Source organism: Takifugu flavidus, chromosome 4, assembly GCF_003711565.1.
Source record: "Takifugu flavidus isolate HTHZ2018 chromosome 4, ASM371156v2, whole genome shotgun sequence".
In the NCBI taxonomy this organism is placed as follows: domain Eukaryota; kingdom Metazoa; phylum Chordata; class Actinopteri; order Tetraodontiformes; family Tetraodontidae; genus Takifugu; species Takifugu flavidus.
Genome location: NC_079523.1, coordinates 4,032,973 through 4,051,712, shown reverse-complemented (window position 1 = coordinate 4,051,712; position 18,740 = coordinate 4,032,973). Strand labels below are relative to the sequence as shown.

Genomic DNA, 18,740 nt, shown 5'->3' with positions numbered 1-18,740 from the left:
ACGTGTGTGTGTGTGTGTGTGTGTGTGTGTGTGGTACAGTCAACTGATATTCAAGGTCACAGGAAATATACTGTATATGAAACCCAGAAATGGTGGTGTAAAATATGAGGGCCCTCTCGTCTATAAAGGCTAAGTGGTTTCTAGAAAGGGCTGGAGGTCATGTGATCCACAACTGTGGACCATCTCAGAGCGGAGCGGCTTCACCCGCAACCTGATGAAATGCAGCCGTCCTCGCTGCGCCAAACCTGCACGCACACACTTAACACTGGAAGGGAAACGCTTCGCTGCGTTACACATTACTGGGGGGGGGGGGACACACGTGACGCCGGCCTCAAATGGAGCCTGTCGATAGTGAGCTCCATTCAGAGGAAAACATATGGAAACACTCTGGGCTGGCTGGCGTGCAGGAACAGGCCCGGCGCTGGTGACTGGGAACACTGCTGCCGCTTATTCAGGGATGTTTGAGTGAAAGGAAAACAGTGACAGGTTCAGCTGCAGGTGAGTGGCGCAGGTACAGCACGCACGTGTGACCCCCCCCACCCCCACCCCCCAGCAAATGCTGCCCTTTGGGAGAAAAGTCAGTCAAAACTCTGCTCATAAGTATTCACCATGTCACTAAACCAACTCACACACCACATCGGTGTGTGTGTGTGTGTGTGGTGTGTGTGTGTGTGTGTGTGTGTGTGTGTGTGTCTCACATATTACACACAAATCTTAACGTTACTGCAAGACTTCGCAAACATGCAGAAATCTTCAAAACAGGTCCGGAAAAATCAATATTACTGATCGATGTTGGATCGGCCGGGCGGCGTCGGGTCGTTACACCTTTAAGCTAATAAAGAAGCCGAAGGCCGTCGGGAGAGCGGCTGATTGACAGGCCAGGAGCGTGTGGGACGAGAATATAAAACAAACACGCGGCGTTAAATCAAATGTTACTGGCTCATCGCTGCCCTCACATGACACCATTCAAAGGAAGGGAACAACGGGTCCAAGAGATCCAGGCTCGGACAGCAAACGAGGCCGCGTCGCCGTCCCTGATCTGCTCCCGAGCTGCTTGAGCTCTTCCCTAAACACGTCCCTGATCAATAATTTAATAAACTGCACCTGCTCCATATTTATGGGTCGCGTGGGCTCGGCTCTGCGATGAGGCCCTGCAGGCGGAGGGACGGGGCCTCCAGGAACTGGTATCGGCTCAGAAACGCTTCCCAAAGCTGTCACCTTGACTTTGGACTGTACTCCGACAGAGAGTGACGGGTGGAGGGGGGGCGTGACGGGTGGAGGGGGGACGTGACGGGCGGAGGGGGGGCGTGACGGGCGGAGGGGGGACGCGACGGGCGGAGGGGGGACGTAACGGGCGGAGGGGGGACGTGACGGGTGGATGGGGGGCGTGACGGGTGGAGGGGGGACGGGGACGTGACGGGCGGAGGAGGAGCATGACGGGCGGATGGGGGACGTGACGGGTGGAGGGGGGACATTACGGGCGGAGGGGGGACACCCAGATCAATATCGAGCACTCGTGGTCAAAAGAAGCTGAAACCAGGATGAATTTTCAGGGAAATCTGAAACGACGCCGCTGCAAACAAAAGCTAAAAAGCCAAACACATGAGCACAAAGTGCAAAGGCAGCTCCGCATCTGTTGATTACTCCTGATAATGATGTATGCAACACACACCACCCACACACACACAGCACAGATCAATACATAATTACACTGACAATTAGTATCATTAGTGTGGAGCTGGAGATGGGGATTTGTGGAGCTAAACACTCCTCGGAGAGAGACATAAAGGTCAGGAGGAGAGAGACGGAATTAAGCAGCTCACGCAGTCTGCATGGGGTCGTGCCTAAAAGGTTCTCTATTGTCTTTTAATAATAGGATGAGAGCCGCACTCGAGCGGAGTGGGCGGGGCTCCGTTAGCACGCGTGCTAACAAGCGCAGCGATGTAATAAAGGCAGCATCTTGTGCGCACGTGAAGGCAGTCTTTGATATAAAGGGAAAGATGAGCCACGAGGACCAATAACAACTCAACTAACCCGTTTAGCTAAACAATTAACTCTGGCTCCATCAGATCTAATCACGCCAACGCATTAGTTGCCACATGTCCCACGACAGATGTTTGTGTTTAAGGACTCCGCCTCAGCTAGGGGGCGCTCTAAAGACAAGGTTTTCCAGTTCAGGAAGCGGCGCTGGGCCTTTCTTTCATATTGTTTTCCTCGAATAAACTTTTTTTTTCACCACGATTTGGGTTTAAATGCAAATGCTTTTTTCCCCCGTAAAATCAAAGAAATTGTTTTGGCGATGAGGCCGCCGCCGCCGTGTGAGCGCCGCGCCGCACGTGACAGCGTTTGGATTTTTACAGAAATGATTCTTCGTTTGATTGATGGGCCGGCCGATAACAAAGTTCAACGCCGCATCATCCATCAGGTGATCCAGACAAAGAAGCTCGATGTGTCGATGAGTGTCGAGAACCGGCGGGAGCGTCACGGAGCGCCGACCACGAGGTGTCCCGGGGGGAGGAAAGTCAGAGAAAGGAAAAGAAACCGACCAATAAATCGGGCTTTTGGTGCTTTGATCTGGCCACAATGTGAGGAATTTTAGCAGCAACCCTAAATTTACATTAATTTAAATATAACATCAGTGTGGCGTTCGTCCAGCCAGGTCAGCTGACCTGCTCCATAAACCCCTCCCCTGTGATGATGCCATTCTGAGTAATAAGATTCATCATTATTCAAATGGTAGTGAAGTATTGGGGGGGGGGGGGGCGTCGTGTGGCTGCTGGCGGAGTTAACTGACAACAGACGTGAGTTCAGTCGTGTTCCACGGACGCCGCCGCCGCCGTAGACCAACACACGGAGCCAGATCGCCACTGAGGGGGCCCACGTGACGGCGAGGCAGGCGTCTGAGGAGGCCGCGGCCGGGCGGCGCCTGGTGCGGCAGCTGGCGTTCCCTCACCCTCTTCCTCATCTTGTCACCCAGTTTTTCCCTCCTGTCGTCACTGCCGACGGCGGCGAGGCGGCGCTCACTCTTCCTCTCAGACTCCCCTCCTCGTCGTCTGTGCACAGCTCTGTCCCTCAAACCCTCTGTTGCCCACCGTCCATCTTCCTCTGCTCTGTCCACCTCTTCCTTCGTGTTGAGCACAAACCAGGCGTCCTGGGCGGGGGGGGCACGGACGCCGCCCGCCATCAGGGGGCAAAATCAAGGCAACCGAGTTGCATCCAGAGCCCCAAACAGAGACCAACAGGCAGGTTGATGAACTGGAGCAGCTTCATAAGTCTGACTGCTGGTGTATTTTTCTGCATGAATAAAACAGGAGGTGCGGGCGGGGGGGTTGGGGGGGGCGGGGGGGCTTTGTTACTGCGACATTGAGCAATTGCAGTCTGAGAACCTTGTGACGTGCTCAATTTTCCACCTGCCCAGATCATTCACCTTTTGTTTTCTTCCGTCTCATTTAAGCGTTCGCCGACTCTTCGTGTCCCGCCCCCACCCCCCCACCCCCCCACCCACCCACGTGGCACCTTTCTCTGGAAATGTCAGTATTGATTCGCTCTCAGGCCGGAGCGGAGGTCAAGGTTCACAGGGAGTGCTCAGGGACAAAAACAGACATGCAGCAGACAAATATAACCCAGTAAGAGGACTGGTGCACGTACGTAGGGAATCTCACCACCTCCTATCTCGGAGTGTTCATAAACACACCATCCTAATCACCGGGGGGGACGGGGACGGGGACGGGGGGGGGGGGGGGTTCTGACCTGGCCATCCATCATGGCTGCACGGCTAACAGCTGTCCACCACTCTGTGGCAGGGTCGCCTGAAACATGTTCACCTTCTCCCACGACGCACAGCTTTCCCACAGTCACACGCAGTTCAGGAATGCTGGGGGGGAGGGGGGTGTGCCTGAGGTGTGTGTGTGTGTGTGTGTGTGTGTGTGTGTGGGGGGGGGGGGGGGTTCTCCAATGGCAGAGCGGAACGGGAGATTGATGGATTACAAATGTATATATTTCATTGAAATCTCACCTGTAACTCGATGTGAGTCACGTTATATCGGCTGCCGTCTGATCACAGGTTGTAGTTATTGTTTCAGAACTTATGAAGCTGCTCTTCTAGAAACTGCTGACAGGTGAATCCATCAGAGCTCCTTTAGCTCCAGTCAGCTGACACCTTCGCACGTTAGCCGCACCAGGTCTCACACTGGACACCAATAGGTCCTGATCTGAGGTCAGATGATAGGTCACTTGTGTCGCTGGCCAGGGTCGAGGTCAGTATTGGGCTGCTGACGCCGGGTCACGGTTGGGCTGACGTCAGTAACCCCCCCGGGGTCGGACGGTGCAGGTTACTGCTGTCGCTGGGTCAGCCGATCAATCCCTCTCCTGGCTATTATATCATCATTGCTGGCACTTTGGAGATTGATTTGGATTTATTTATGAAAGCAGTCATAATTTACAACAGTCCTCATCAAGACTCCCGTAACCATAGAAACGGACCTGATGAAGCAGCGGGGGGGGGAGCAAATATCAAAATGAATGCCAGCTTCATTCTGGAGGCGTCCTCGTGAGGGTTCCTAATGAAGATGACCTTTAACTGGAGTTAGGTGTGATTGTGCCGCCGCAACAAGCAAACAGGTCTACGAGCTCCAAAGCCAGGAGGGAGGGGGGGGCGGGGGGGAAGGGCGGGTGAAAACCAATATGTCTAGTTTGGAGTCTTATCAAAAGACAACACAAAGCACAGCGCTTAGACTCCACTGAGCTCGGAGAATCGATCTCCTGAGAATTACCATGATAGCAATAATTTTCTCCTCCAGCTAAATGCTGATGAGGTGGGAAGCGTATCAGCACAATGCGCTGAGCCTGCCGGGCGGTGTCGCGGCACTTGTACGCGCGTGTTTGATTGGCTTGCCGACGTAAATTACAAGATAGTATCGCACTTCAGCTCGTAAGTCTCCCTTTTGTTCCGAATTGCATTCTTGATCGAATTTTCCGTATCTTGCTGCAGCATACGTTCCACCAGCATCGCGTTATTGGCTATTTTCTTATTTGGCATTTTATTAATTATTCACGAGGGAAGATTAGATTGATTTCCCAATACAAGCCATTTTTGACCTGCTCTAAACATTTATCTGAACACTGCCCAGGAGTTCCTGCTGCACCGGTGCTGACGTCTAATTGAAACAAATGAGAGCGTCTGCCTGTTCTGTCCTCAGAGCTATTGTCGGGCTGATGGGGCTCGAGAAAGGGGGCACAAAAAAGACCGTGAATGAAGAGAACCACCCGACAGGAAAGAGGCTACAACCACAGAGAGCGACAGACGGGAGGCAGAAAGGAGGTGAAAGAGAATCCAGCCTGGGGCATTCACATCAATTCTATACCTCCACACAAAACACACCTGTGCACTCCAGTTAAGGAGGAGTTCCACGCACAAGTGTGTGTGTTGTGCGTCTGAAAACACGCTGACATTTAAAAGGAGCGCTTTAGCTTGAAGAGGTCTCTGAATTAAGCTATTTTAACAGCGAGCGGCATGGAGGGCGCGGGTGGTTGATTTTTAAGTGTGCAGAGGCAGAAGATGAGGCTGCGGAGACAGATGGTCGACAGAGAGGAGCTCGCTACGTGCACGGAACAAAGATACGGGAGGATTCAGGTCGGGGCAGGTTGAGGATGGTGGACTAATGGGGTGACAGGGAGGAGAGAAGGCCGGGGACAATACAGAGAAAAGAGGTGCGAGTGAGCAACGGCCTCTTTAACGCATGCAGCCCCATGTTCCATGGATCAGTGGGTAAATATCAATAGTATCTCATTCGATTCCCCCAGCTCCTCACACTGCAGCGCCACAAACGTTACTGTGGATGAGGGGGTGTGAGAGACTACTCCTCAGTGACATCGCACAAATCCGGGGGGCCTAGCTAACTATCTCCCCTTCTGAGTGAGTCGGAACACCACGAGGAAGAGATGAGCGTGTGTGAATCAGATGACTGTCGGAGAGGAAAAATCAGACCTTTTCACACTTAATAATGCTACGTGTAGCACGCCGGTGGCTACGTGATACGTGGAGTAGTCAGTGTCGCGCAGTCAAACATGCACTCGAGTGTGTTTATTCTCATGTATGCTAGTGAGGCAGTTGCTTTAATTGGAAATGAACGTATTTGATGTGGTAAAAAGAACGTCTGTAGATAGAGAAAAGGCTCTTTAGAAGGTTTGAAAAAGCCGATTTGAGCTTACCGAGTTGATGCAGGCCAGCTCCTTGTTGAGCAGCCAGGGTAAAGAGAGCTTCCCGTCTCCTTTGTAACAGGACTGAATTCTCTCTTTGATCTTTTCTTTTATCTTCCTCAGGGTGAACAGGCACAATGCTGACTCTTTGGGTGGTTTGGCCCGATTCTTCTGACCCTGGGAGAAGATCGTAAAGAGGATGTCTTCATTCTCCGAGATCCCCAGCGAGCTGGCCAGCTGCCTGCCCGGCCGCGCCAGGAACGCGTCCTGCACCAGGCGGTACTCTACCCCGTCCTTGGTGCAGCCAATAGGGAACTCCACATAGGAGTAAAACTTGGGGTCGTCCACGCAGAGGCGCACAATCTTGGAGGTGAAGAACTGCTCCCCGCTGGCGTCGGGGGAGGTGAGCTGCGTGTCCAGCTGCATTGTTAAGTAATAGACAAACTGCTCACTACTGAAGCTGTAGACATAATAGATGTCAAAAGCGGGGAACTTGGACAAAGTGTCTGAGGGGATCTTGAGCTGAGAAGACACAAACTCATCCTGGTAGACAAAGCTGAACATGTCGGCGTTTTCTTCGTTCTCCATCAGCTTGCGGCTGGACAGCGTGGGGAAGTACTCGGATTTGCCGTCGATGGGGGTTCCGATGAACAGCTTGCTGGTGGGGCTGTGCGGGGAGCTGATGATGACCCCAGACATCGTCCCCGACTCCGCCACGCTGGAGAGGTAGTGCTCCTTACGGTGGTGGGGTTCGCCCAGCTTGAAGAGGTCGTCCAGGCGCAAGAACTGACAGATTCCCTGTGAGGTGCTTCCACAGGCAATGAGGCGGTTCTGTGCATAGTCTATGAGAAGGAGCTTGTTCACATTGGGGGTCTGCGCCAGGTCATAAGGACAAGACTGGACACTCGGTGGGGGGTAACACTTTTCATTGTCCACCACTGGCCCAGTCATGTGGCTCCGCAGTTTGGTCAGGTTGTTAGATAGCTTAAAAATCCAGTTGACGGCTCCCACGTAGACCTCTCCGGTTTTGTTGTGGATTGCCAGATGTGTGAGCCCCCACTCGGCTGGAGCAAAGCGTTTGAAGCGGGTGGGTTGGCCTTCGGAGGACGACAAGGTGACGATCAGCACGATCCCAAAGAGAAGGAAAAGGTTCCCTCTGCCAGGGACAGTCAGCGGCTGCGCGAGGGAAGGCATGTCTGGGCTGTTTGGAGGCAAGTCTTGGGGGGGGCGGGGGTGGGAAAGGACAAAGACAGGAGAAAGAGCGTAAGTGCTGTTATCAAGTCCCGCTCAGGGTTCTCTTTTCCTTCCCTGTCGAGGAATAGAAAATAGTCTAAGGACAAGGACGAGGACAGGAGGGGAAAGAAGAGTCCTATTGATCCACTGTTTGATTCTCTTTGTTCCAAGCCGTCATCAGGAACATCGTCCACGGGGCCACGAGTCAGGAGCCCTGAAAGACACGAAGAAAAATACACGGTCAGAGTTTAGGGGGGAAAAAAAGAAAAAGACTGAGAATAGTTTTAAAGAAATTCAGGCTGACATTCACCCCGGTGATAAATAAATGATATCAAATCAAGTCTGGAAGGCAAGTGTGTGTCTGAATTTAATTATAGCAGAAGATAACTCGAGCGTGGGCCGAATATTAAAGGCCCCGGCTAATTCCAGTCATCGCTGCAAAGAGTTACACTAACCTCTTTAATTTTTCATAACTTTCAACTTCACCGTGGCGGCTTGGCAAGAGTAGCGTGGGCCTGTGGGCGTCGTTACCCTGACAGCCAGCGATTTATAGCCGGGTCTTTTCAGAAGAGTTCCCGTGGTGGTGTCAACATTATCATATGCTATACAGGAGCCGTGGCAATTACAGCCTGCAGCTCTGGCAACTGCGTACAGGTATTAGCTTCTTGTGTCAACACAGCTGACTGACAAAAACACCAACTTCCCCCAGATTACATTATTCACTACATACTTTGCCTTCAATTGACAGGCAAGCTTCTTTTTCAACTTTGCGCTAACAGATTTCGTAACACACCCGAGTCAGCACATTTTTATTGGTTTTCTCTGACTCACGGTTCAGGCCGCACTTCAGATTGTATGCAAATACCAAGAGAATTTTCATTCATGTCACCCATTCATGTTACGAGTATCTACAGGCTGTAAGATGAGGTCTACGTACACGCCAACACGGCTAAAAAGCATACGAGAGGACTATTCTGTGCAGACTGGTCATGTGTACTTGTGTAAACAGGAAGTAGGTTGCTTGGTTACTAGCGTCCAGCCATCCAGAGGTTGGGACTGAAAAAAAGGCATTTCTTCATTTGGAGCCAACAGGATTATGAAATCAATTCAATTTAGCTTTATTTATATTGTGCTGGTGACAATGGAGACGCCCAGAGCCTGACCCCAGAGCAGGAATGCAGAACTGGACAAAACTGCAGCTCTTGCACTTCCTGTTTTTCCTGTCCATCCAATAATTTCCACACAACAGCAGCTTAACCAAGTAGGCAAGAACATGACTCAGATGATCCAGTCGGGAATCAAACAGCCCAGGCTACTCCACTAGTGTGTATGCTAACACACCTTTGTGGCGCCTACGTTTTTCTTTGACAAAAGCTTCCTAAGATAATTCCTTGTCATTAACTCAATCAGCACAACTTTATTTCCTTGTGTGCAATTAAAAGCTGGTAAAGAACAAATACATCGTGAATGACTGAGTCAAGAACAGGTATTGGAAGAGAAGAAGAGGAGAGGAAGACGGCATTGTCCCGTTGGGTGTCTGCCAATGACAATGTGAACGATAATGAGGAGGAGGCTTGGCCAGGCACGTGCTGCTACAGACCAATCATGTCCCTGCAAGAGCAGGAAATTATTTCTCCTGTAAATTCCGATTATGTAAAAGGGGATGCAATTCATCCAGGGACCCCGACACTTGGATTTCACCTTGACGATCAAAGCGCCTTCGCGAATTGAGTTTTACGACCAGACCAAATCAGAATATACGAGACACATTATGGGGAGACGGAGGGGGGTGGGGGAGGAAGGAAGGAGGAGTTAAAAGAAAATCAAAGTGGGGACAGAGAACTGAAGAAGAATGGGACTTTTCTTTTTCTTGTTGGCCTTATCTACGTCCCGCTCTTTCCTGTGCTTGGCCACTCAAGAGCAAGGTTATCTGTCAGCTGGCTGCTAAAGAGGTCAGGAAATGCGGTGAGCTGACAACCCTCAGAGGGATGAGTGAGTGTTCTGGTCGAAGCAGGCATCCTTGAGAACGTCTGAGATACTTTAGAAGAGACTTTATTTAGAAGAGACGGTAAATGCAAATCGGTTTCAGCCGCTGCAAACAGGCTGTTGAGGCAGTTGTGGCTCGACTGGAAACCAGCCAGGTCTGGGAAAAGCTGGGATGGAGCAAACAACCTTCTCGATGAGCCAATCTGGTGACGTTTGGCGAAGGCTTCGTCATTGCCAGGTCACGACAAAAAAGACCAGGGGATATGTGAAAAACAGTGATTTCCTCATCATTCGGACCAGCTCTGGCTCGATTTGAGGCTTTAGAGGAGCTCAAATGACAGCATCTGCGTGTCCCAACTGCCCGATACGCAGCCCGGGAACAGTCCGATGCACTGAACTGAAGCTAGGCTGTTAGCCGTATCCAGCACCATCGAGTGATATCAGGTCAATCATTTTGGAATGAGGCAAATCTGCGATTTTGAGGGCAGCCGCCATATCAGGGGAGTGGAGGACAAAACCACATGAGAGGAGAAGATTTAAGAGGGTGAGCTGCGAGGGGCCGAGCTGATTGGATTTGGTATCTGGACACCCTATCAGTTGATGGGTTTGAAATACGGGACTAAATGTAAGAGATCATCAAGCTTAGACAAGAGGGATTTAATATGCATTAGTTTATTTGACTCAACAGGGCTTCCCCACAGACACAGGGTGGCGGATGAAGAGGAGGAGGTGGTGGACTCGTCAGTTAAGGTGGATAAACTCTCCCTCTTGCGCCATCCCCTCCAAAGAAGCTAAACCTGCCCGTCCAGATAATGGTCGGCTCTCAGCCCGCGAGCTCAGCTGATTTATTGCCAGTGGCATATCAATTACAGCACTCACCACTGGAGGGGAGAAAGAGCAGGAGGAGAGAGGGATGGTGATTAAGAAGGACGAAGAGCAGCGGCGCTCCAATATACTGGCTGTCTTTTAAACTGCGGCACAACACGTGGCTCTCAGCTGAGACAGGGGTCGCGATGCCGGGTGGGACGGGGGCTTCGAGAAATGGGAGAGCGCCACGGCGACGTACGCGTGCCTGGAGAGAGAGCTAGAAAACAACCCGCCGAGGAGAACCCGCATCAACAGCTCCATCTGTACCTTTAAGAGGCAAAATGACTGGGAACATTCTTGTTTACAACACCCAAACCACTTAAGCAGTTTCAGAAAAGGGGATAAACAATCTACAATGAGAAAATCTTAGGTTTCACCGCACAGTCACATCCTGCGCGGAGGCTTTCTTAACCATGTTGATGTAACATGTGGATGCTGTACAAACACTGGCTACCGTGGAAACCAGGTTTCACCAACACCGTGTTTACGGAACGTCAGCATCTTCGTAAACAAACTCCAAAACCCGACCGTGAGTTAGCCGAGGTGGTGACTGGGAGCAATATGGTGCAACACAAACTGCATACACAAACACACATTACCTGCATCTGCACACACACACACACACACACACACACACACACACACACACACACACACACACGATTGGGATAACACTACATAACAGAAATCAAAACAGACATCTGGGGGGAAAAAAACCCATAATGGTTCTCTAACTTAATCTGCCCTCCACCTCTTCACTCAACAGCCAGCACACTCGAGAGACTGCAGCTCTGCCCGCGAGAGGAGGGGGAGGTGGGTGAGGGGTGTCCAAGGGCTCCAACAGCACGGCGAGGCGGCAGGAAGCGGGTGGTAGAGGGGTGGGGGTAGAGAGGAGGGGGAGATGGAAGGGGAGCCAAGCCCTGAAGCCTTAATCCTCTCCCAGGGTCTGCCTAATCTCACCGGCACTATCTGCATATGGGAAGAATGGATTACCATCCCCCAGCGCGCCCCGGCGTGGGCACGGCTTGGTGTGGGGAAGCGTGGCGTTCGCCGAGCAGACACACAAAGTCTGGCTGGAGGGGTGACACGCAATTTGTGTTGAAATTTTAGGATATTTTAGGCTGTTTTCCCAACTAAATACTACATTTATGAAAATACGCAGAAGTCATCGCCATGCGTTGGGGGCAACGGTCTAATACACAATCAGACTCACCCGACACCTAAAACTGTTTTCTTGGTAACTGAAATTTCCACGCTGCATCCAAACGCCCCCACCTATGTTGCTGGAAATAAGATATTGACAAAAGATGATCTAAAACGCTTGAAAAGCTGCTCAATAGTGCAGAAATGAACCAAAGGCCACAGACGCCGAGGCTTACGAAGCACGAGCAACGATGCAAACAAGTGTCGCCGTGAACAGGCCAAACATCAGAGGTTGATGTTGGACAGTATTGCGCAATCTGATGCATTTTTATCACTTCCCTCCAGCTTTGGCCCAGAGAACGAGCTGACGGGCAGGTCATGGGGCGTATAAAAAGCCCTTATGAGGGCTGTTTCAGAGGCGGCCTAAATCAGTTTAGTGGAAGACAGGCACCAGCGCAGCGTCTCCCTCTGCTGAACCCAGTTTGTGTGTGTGGTGTGTGTGTGTGTCAGAGACAGAGACACCGCAGACCTTCGAACCACCAGCCCGACTGGAGAGATAAAACCATGTCTGGACATTCCGAGCAGCTGCGCCTTTAATGATGAAGAACCTCAGACGTCATCTTCGGTTTACTCTATTTCAGTCTGACTTAATGAACTGGCAAAGGAGGAATTCTTCACAGTCGTTTCACCGGCGACTAAGAGAATAATTGAATTTCTTGGTGGTCAAAGGCGGGGGAGGGGGATCCGTTAATCACAACGTAATCAAACTCCTAACAGGGAGCAACAGTGAGGCCGGCGTGAGACGCGGCTCTTTAACGCGGATCATTCTGGGGCTCAAGATGAAGCACGATGAAGAGATGCAGCGGTAAAAACCTGCAAACGTCCGAACGGATGTTTTGTGCAAAGCGACGCCGATGCTAATAATAACGCCAAATTACACCGCAGAGGCCACCTGCATCTGACAGCACTGATGTCACCGTCATGACGCAGCACGTCATCATAAACCAAACCGGTATCAGACGTGAAAGAGGAAGAGCACAGTTCTAAAGAGCACTCCTTCTTCACACCGGAATTCACACTCTCGCCGACAAACGCGAGCCTCTAAAAGCACAACGACAACGCCCGCCCCGGCCCAGGCGACCTCTCTGAACCCCAACGCTGGCGACAAAATTCGCTCCAGACTGGAATGCTGGCAGGCACGAATGGCTCCGGCGACTTCGTCACCCCATCAAACACACACACACACACACACACCACACACACACACACACACACACACAACACACACACACACACACACACACACACACACCGTCTATATGTAACTGCTGAGTGTTTGGGCGCGCGCCTTCTACTTTATCTTCCCACTAAGACAGTCAGGAATGAAAGAGCCATTGTGTTTAGAGCAGCTGGAGCTGTTTGGACTTAAGGTTTATGAAAACTGGACCTGAACTGGCCGTTGAGCACAAGAGCGAGTGCCCAGTCACGCTCGCGCCGTCGCTACAGCAACACATACAGCGCACACACACACACACTGCCTCCGTCTTTCTGCCCCCCTCCCCAATAAGATGAACACCTGAGCGGGTTCGTGCCCTCCGCATTTCAAATCTCCTGGGCGACATTCCTGGAAATCTGACACCCCTCTTTCCAGCTACTGACACACAAATGAGGAATGGAAGGAACAGCCATCACATAAACCTGCCCACAATTCAAAAAAGCATCCATCGGAAAACACACACACACACACACACACACACACACACACACACACACACACACACACACACACACACACACACAAATGCAGCCCCCGTCAGATTAGTGGTTTACTGTTAATCTCTCACTGTGTTTGTGCGGCTGGGTCTTTCTTTCCATGACAAATCCTGTGTGTGTGTCTGCGTGTGTGTCAGAGAGAGAGAGAGAGAGAGAGAGAGAGAGAGCGAGAGAGAGAGCGAGAGAGAGAGCGAGAGAGAGAGAGAGAGAGAGAGCGAGAGAGAGAGAGAGAATGAAGGTGAGAAACTGCCGATATATAGGTCAAGGCCTCAGCGGGCCCAGTCACAAGGCAGCAACAGTGCAGTGAGTTTAATATTTTACCAGTTGTTCATCAAGGTTATATCCCACTGTTGCCTGCAGCCCAACTGTTTCTGTAAGATCTGATCTGATGAGAACAAGAGTGGAGCTGAACGATCAGAGCAGGTGATGAAACACAAGAACAGGCTGTTCAGTTGTGCTGTGTGGTGGAGGAATAACATTACTACCGAATTACACAGCCAGACAGAATCCAAGATTTAAAAAAGAAAAAAAGTTCAGTTTTAACAGACAAGTGGAGCAAGCAGAACCAGCAGGTAAAGAGTGGCCAAAGTACCTGGACATATTCACAAAAATATTATCATAGCGCTTTAATCAATATCATGGAGACTGGCTGCTAATGCTAAAGCTAATATAGTCGGTAAATTCAGCTGGAAGCATCCGTGGATTTGACTGAATAATGAAGCAATTAGAATTTAAATACCAACATTAACCTATCACCAGGCACGCAGGCCGTCCCACACGCAGGGCAGTGCCAGAAGACCCCCTGCAGGAACACTGACATGAATACTTGCTCTCAACGCCGCGCACGGCGCAGCTGAGCAAAAACACTTCCCTGTAACGACCAAACTGTCCCGAGCAAAGTTTCATAACAGCCACGGCGTTACTGGGATGACAAACGATGTGTGTCAGAGATACGAGGCCACGGCAACCGAGCTTTTGTTGGGTTTCATTTTCCAGATCCGAGACGTTCGGGCTGGAACAGAGACGGAACACAAGATCCGAGAACCTCGGTGAAAATGAATTTCCCCCCCGAGTGCGATAATTACCAGGTATCGCCATTACAAAACAAGCGAATATTCAACATCCAAATCTGGCCTGCGGGCGCCATTAATTATCAGAACGCCTGCATGTTCCCACACGCTGGGCTGGCTTGAATTAACCTCCTGAGCCGTGCCAGTCACACGGAGGGTTAACCACATCTCTTCTGCGGTTGCCACAGTCATTCATACCGCCAATCACGCTGCGGTCAGCTGGTTGCGAGCAGGTTGTGCAGGTGTTTCTGCCTCGCAGCGCACAGGTAAGAACAGGTTCTGCCAGACGGGGGACACAATGGTGACTGGAGCCTATTGTGTGTCCTGTGGACACTGGATTAACTGACTAACTGAAACTGAGACTCTGAACATGCAGGCGGTTTCTTTTTTCCCCCACGAAAAATCAAGAGACGTGATCTAAACTGTTGATTGTTAGCGGTGCACCCACCGACACAAACCGCCCGTCTGATGCAACAAAACCCAGGCATTCTTTCGTAGCGCTCCTTGTGTTCTCCCTGCTGATTTAACTGTAATGGAATGCAGCCCGCTCTGCCCAAAACAGCTTATTACAGCGCTGAGCTGAAGCTCCCTCCCATCTGCTTCCTCTCCCTCCCTCCCATCACGAGGCTTGATTGACCTTTGACACCGCAGCGCTGGAGTCTACTCGCGCTGCACCGTGTTATAAAAACAGCGTTGATCGCAGTGAGAACAGTTATGGCGTTATAAAAAAGCCCTCCAAGGGTTTGAGGACAGCGCCGGCGGTGCCAGTAGAGGGTGGAAGAGGAGTCGCATTATGAAAGCATCCTTTTTTTGTTTTACTGGCAGCGGGAATGTAGCCTTCCTCCATCTTGTGGAGCAGATACTGCTGTCAGTAGCAGAGGAAACGCTCCTTTTGGCAGCACGCGGGGATTTGATCGGTACACATGTAAAAATTCATCAGCTACAAACCAACAGATGCACTGAGATTTAGAATTATTAATTATTGGACGCCACGTAAGTTAATTAAGAACTCCTCGATGGTGTGAGCATGTTCCGTGTGGCCCGTCCCATCTGCGGCACGACTGTTTCAGCCTGAGGAATGAGAAGAAATATGCATCTGCAGATAAAGAGATTCCATCACAGAGACCCTCATCTGACCCGAGCGCTTTAAAGCGCCGCCTAAAGTTCAGGACCTCGCCCGGATCGCTCCTTCTGGTGGGAGTTCTGCTGGAGCGCCATCCCAGCAGATCTGCCGTCTGGTTTCAACTGAAAAAATGACCGTCTGCTTGCTGCGAAATCACGCAGCTAAATGTGTCGAAACGAAATGTCCCCGACTGCACGCTAACGCGCTAGTCCACACAGCAGATCTGCCGCGGCCTCACCGCCGTCAGCGCTAAATGTGCCACATTACAGGCACTTCAATTTCATTTGCAGGTTAAGTTTGCAAAGCGCGGCATCAAATGAGTCAACATGGCCGCCATCGATGCGGCGAGTCGCCACGGCGAGCGGGTTGAGCGGCAGCAGCTCACAGCCTGAGCAGACACGCCGCCCCGTCCGGGGACGAGACCATTCATTTAGCTTAAATGACACCGTTACATCCGTGTCATTTGAGGCGAAGGCCAATTATCTTCAACCGCGACGCTGTGGAGCGGCAACAAAGGAAGCTCGTCTGCTGCCGCCGTTTTTAGCTCAGGAGCTCAGCCCTGAGCCAGCGAATATTCAAGGCGGCGGCCCCGGTGCGATTGTGTGTGCACACCCATCCGTGATGGAGGAGGGGAGCGGGGGCCTGTGAGCTCAGACGACTTCCTGGCTCGTCCCAGATCATCAGCACATGCTGTATTCTTGATGAAGCGCGCAGGACTGCACACATCACTGCCCGGCTATAAAAGGCAGCGGCGGGGACAGAAGCCGGGGTGTAAATGCGGCGAGCACGCCTCAAAGCTCATTCGAGAGCATCGGCAACTGCAGCAGCCCCACCAAACAAAACCCTCCTAATTATATCAGAGGATACACGATTCACATCGTCTGCAGACAAATATTTCAGGGGGGAAAGAGGATGTGTGAAAGAGAGAAGATGCAGGTGAGAAGAGGCGAGGAAGGAGGGAGGGAGAGAGGGGTGAGCGAGGGGAGCCGGCTATACCTTTTCAGATAACAACTGAGGTGGAACGAGGAGGAATGGAGCGAGATAAGAGGAGAGCAGCCTGTGCATGTTAGGGAAAACGGGAAACTTTTATTCTCAGCTAGCAGGCAGCTGGGCCTCATAACCATACCCAGCACCACTCCGGCTCACACCAGTACTTCCAACCAGTACTCAGAGCGGCGCTGTAGACCAGAACAGGCTTTAAATGCAGCCTCCACTTGACCACGGACACCGATATATCTCTTGGTGCATTTGAAGATGAGGAAGATGCAGGAAAGCTGCAGTTCGATGCTACATTCGCTGCTGAGATTTCTAAGTTTCTGCTGCTTTTCAGGAACTACAGGGATGGAAATAAAGGCTGCAGACTCACAAATCATAGAGGCAATAAAGAAACAGGAAGTGGCAGCATTCCGAGTTTGAAGCAAGCCCTCCCTTCATGGAGTTCTAAACCAGCTAGTTAGTCCAGAAGGGCCAGTAGCATTCACCGGGGGGGTGAGTCACAGGGAACTCTGGGAGGGAGCTCCGAGGAGCATCAGGACATAAAACATACAGATACCTCGGGGACAAGCTCATCAGGTCGCATTACCGAAACTGCCTTTCAACTTGTCAGACAGCACCATTAGTAAAGCTGGCACTTGTGTAAACAGGGCGTGTGTGTGTGCGTGTGCGTGTGTTCTGTTGATGTGTAACTGGATTTATGTCTAAGTTTACATTGGACGCTCCCACCAGGCTGGCAGAGGGGTGGGAAGCACCGCCGGTGAAAGTTAAGGAGGGACAGGATGAGGATGGAAGTGGAAGCCGCCCGTCAGTGATGTTACGGCTGAGGAGGGACGAGGAGAGACGGGGGGGACATGGCACGGTGGAAATACAGTAACCTGAGCGTAGAGGAAGAGAGATAAGGGGAGTGGAGCGGGCAAACATGAGGGGGGGAGTGGTGAGTGAGGGGAATCCAGTTGAGAGGGAAAAGAAGATGAGGGGAACCAAGGATATTTTCCATCAGTGAGCCCGGAGGTCTGTGGAAGGTCTTCCTAAAAGGACTCCAGGAATTCTTCCTGTAGATCTGTTTAAATGTTCTTTTCTCCGGCCTGATTAAGTCTATTTCTGTTGCATTCCAGCCTGCTGAATAAGCGCCTTCATCCCTGGCCCGGCTGCCTCACCGTGGCGTTCAAATACATCACGGCAGCGGCGGCCAGGCAAATGACCTGCCATGTTCCATCGGCCCCCGTGGGCCGACCGTCATTCATAACGCCGCGGCCCCTCGCTCATTTCAGCCGCTCTCCTCCTCGTTCAAGCCCGATTGGAAATACGACCGGGGCATTGTTTACGCGCCATTATCATATATTGCTGAGCGTTAACACAAACTGTGTCAAAGTGGTGCAAATGGCGTCCATAAAACATTGTTATGAATATTAGAAAGTAGAGATTTACCTTCTGCAAATTACTGTTATAAAGCAGTCAAGCAAAATTACAACACAAAGCATAAATTCAGCTAGAAATGCAGGAAAACCCAGCGTTTCGTCACAAAGATCTTTGCTTTTCCCTTGCGAATAGCCACATCTCCACCTGAGAGCCTCATATGAATTCCAGCAGCTGCACAGACACACGCAACCGGCAGGTCCGCGGCTCAATTGCCCAAAAGAAAGTGCATTTTCCGAAAGAATTGACTCGTGACGGCGCGTCTGCGAGGGCGCCCTGACCTTTCTGAGGAGCAAACGGAGTGAATCCGTTCCTTCTGGCGGTATCTGTGTGAAGAGACGCAGCAATCGTTAAATCATAATGAGTAAATGCAACAAAACAAAGCACGGCCAAGCGCTATTCATTTAGCCCAAAGGCTACATTAGCATCTTCAATCAGATTGAATCTCTTATTTGATATGCAGACTACTCATTCTTTGGGGAGGGGGGGGGGCATTATTCCTCAGCCCTCATCTGAAGACTTCAGCAGCATGTGACGCTAACACAATCAAGATTTAAATAAAAACTGAGGGGGTTTTACTTTCACTGAACAGCTGTGGGTCAGTAATTTGTTACACTCACAAAACAGATGCAAACAGTTTAAGACTTTAGTGCGGGAGAATTTATTTCAATCTCGATTTTTTTGGGCAGGCACGCGCATCAATCTGTCGCTCAAGAAGGGATATAGTGCCGCTTCAAATGGGGCTTAACAAGCACACTAGAACACGAAGCTGCCCTGTAAGCTGATTCGCTGGGGAAAGAAGGATAAAAGGAGAGACTCTCGGCAAAATAGATGGGCAGATTATATAGGCTGACCACAAATACTGTGACCGTCGTCAAAAACCTCTTAAAGCTGTTAGCATGTCAAATAAGAGAAATCCTGGAAAGCCTGTAGTG

At 51.0% G+C, this 18,740-nt stretch overlaps 1 protein-coding gene across 1 annotated transcript in view; it reads right to left on the bottom strand.

Annotated features, from left to right (window-relative positions):
• The window catches only part of LOC130523802 (plexin-A1-like), a 121,452-nt gene that overhangs the window by 89,023 nt on the left and 13,689 nt on the right, over window positions 1–18,740 (bottom strand). The window contains exon 2 of the mRNA XM_057029357.1: window positions 6,211–7,645. Within this exon, the coding sequence (XP_056885337.1) occupies window positions 6,211–7,392 (1,182 nt within the window). The 5' untranslated portion in view covers window positions 7,393–7,645. The remainder of the gene's footprint in view (window positions 1–6,210; window positions 7,646–18,740) is intronic.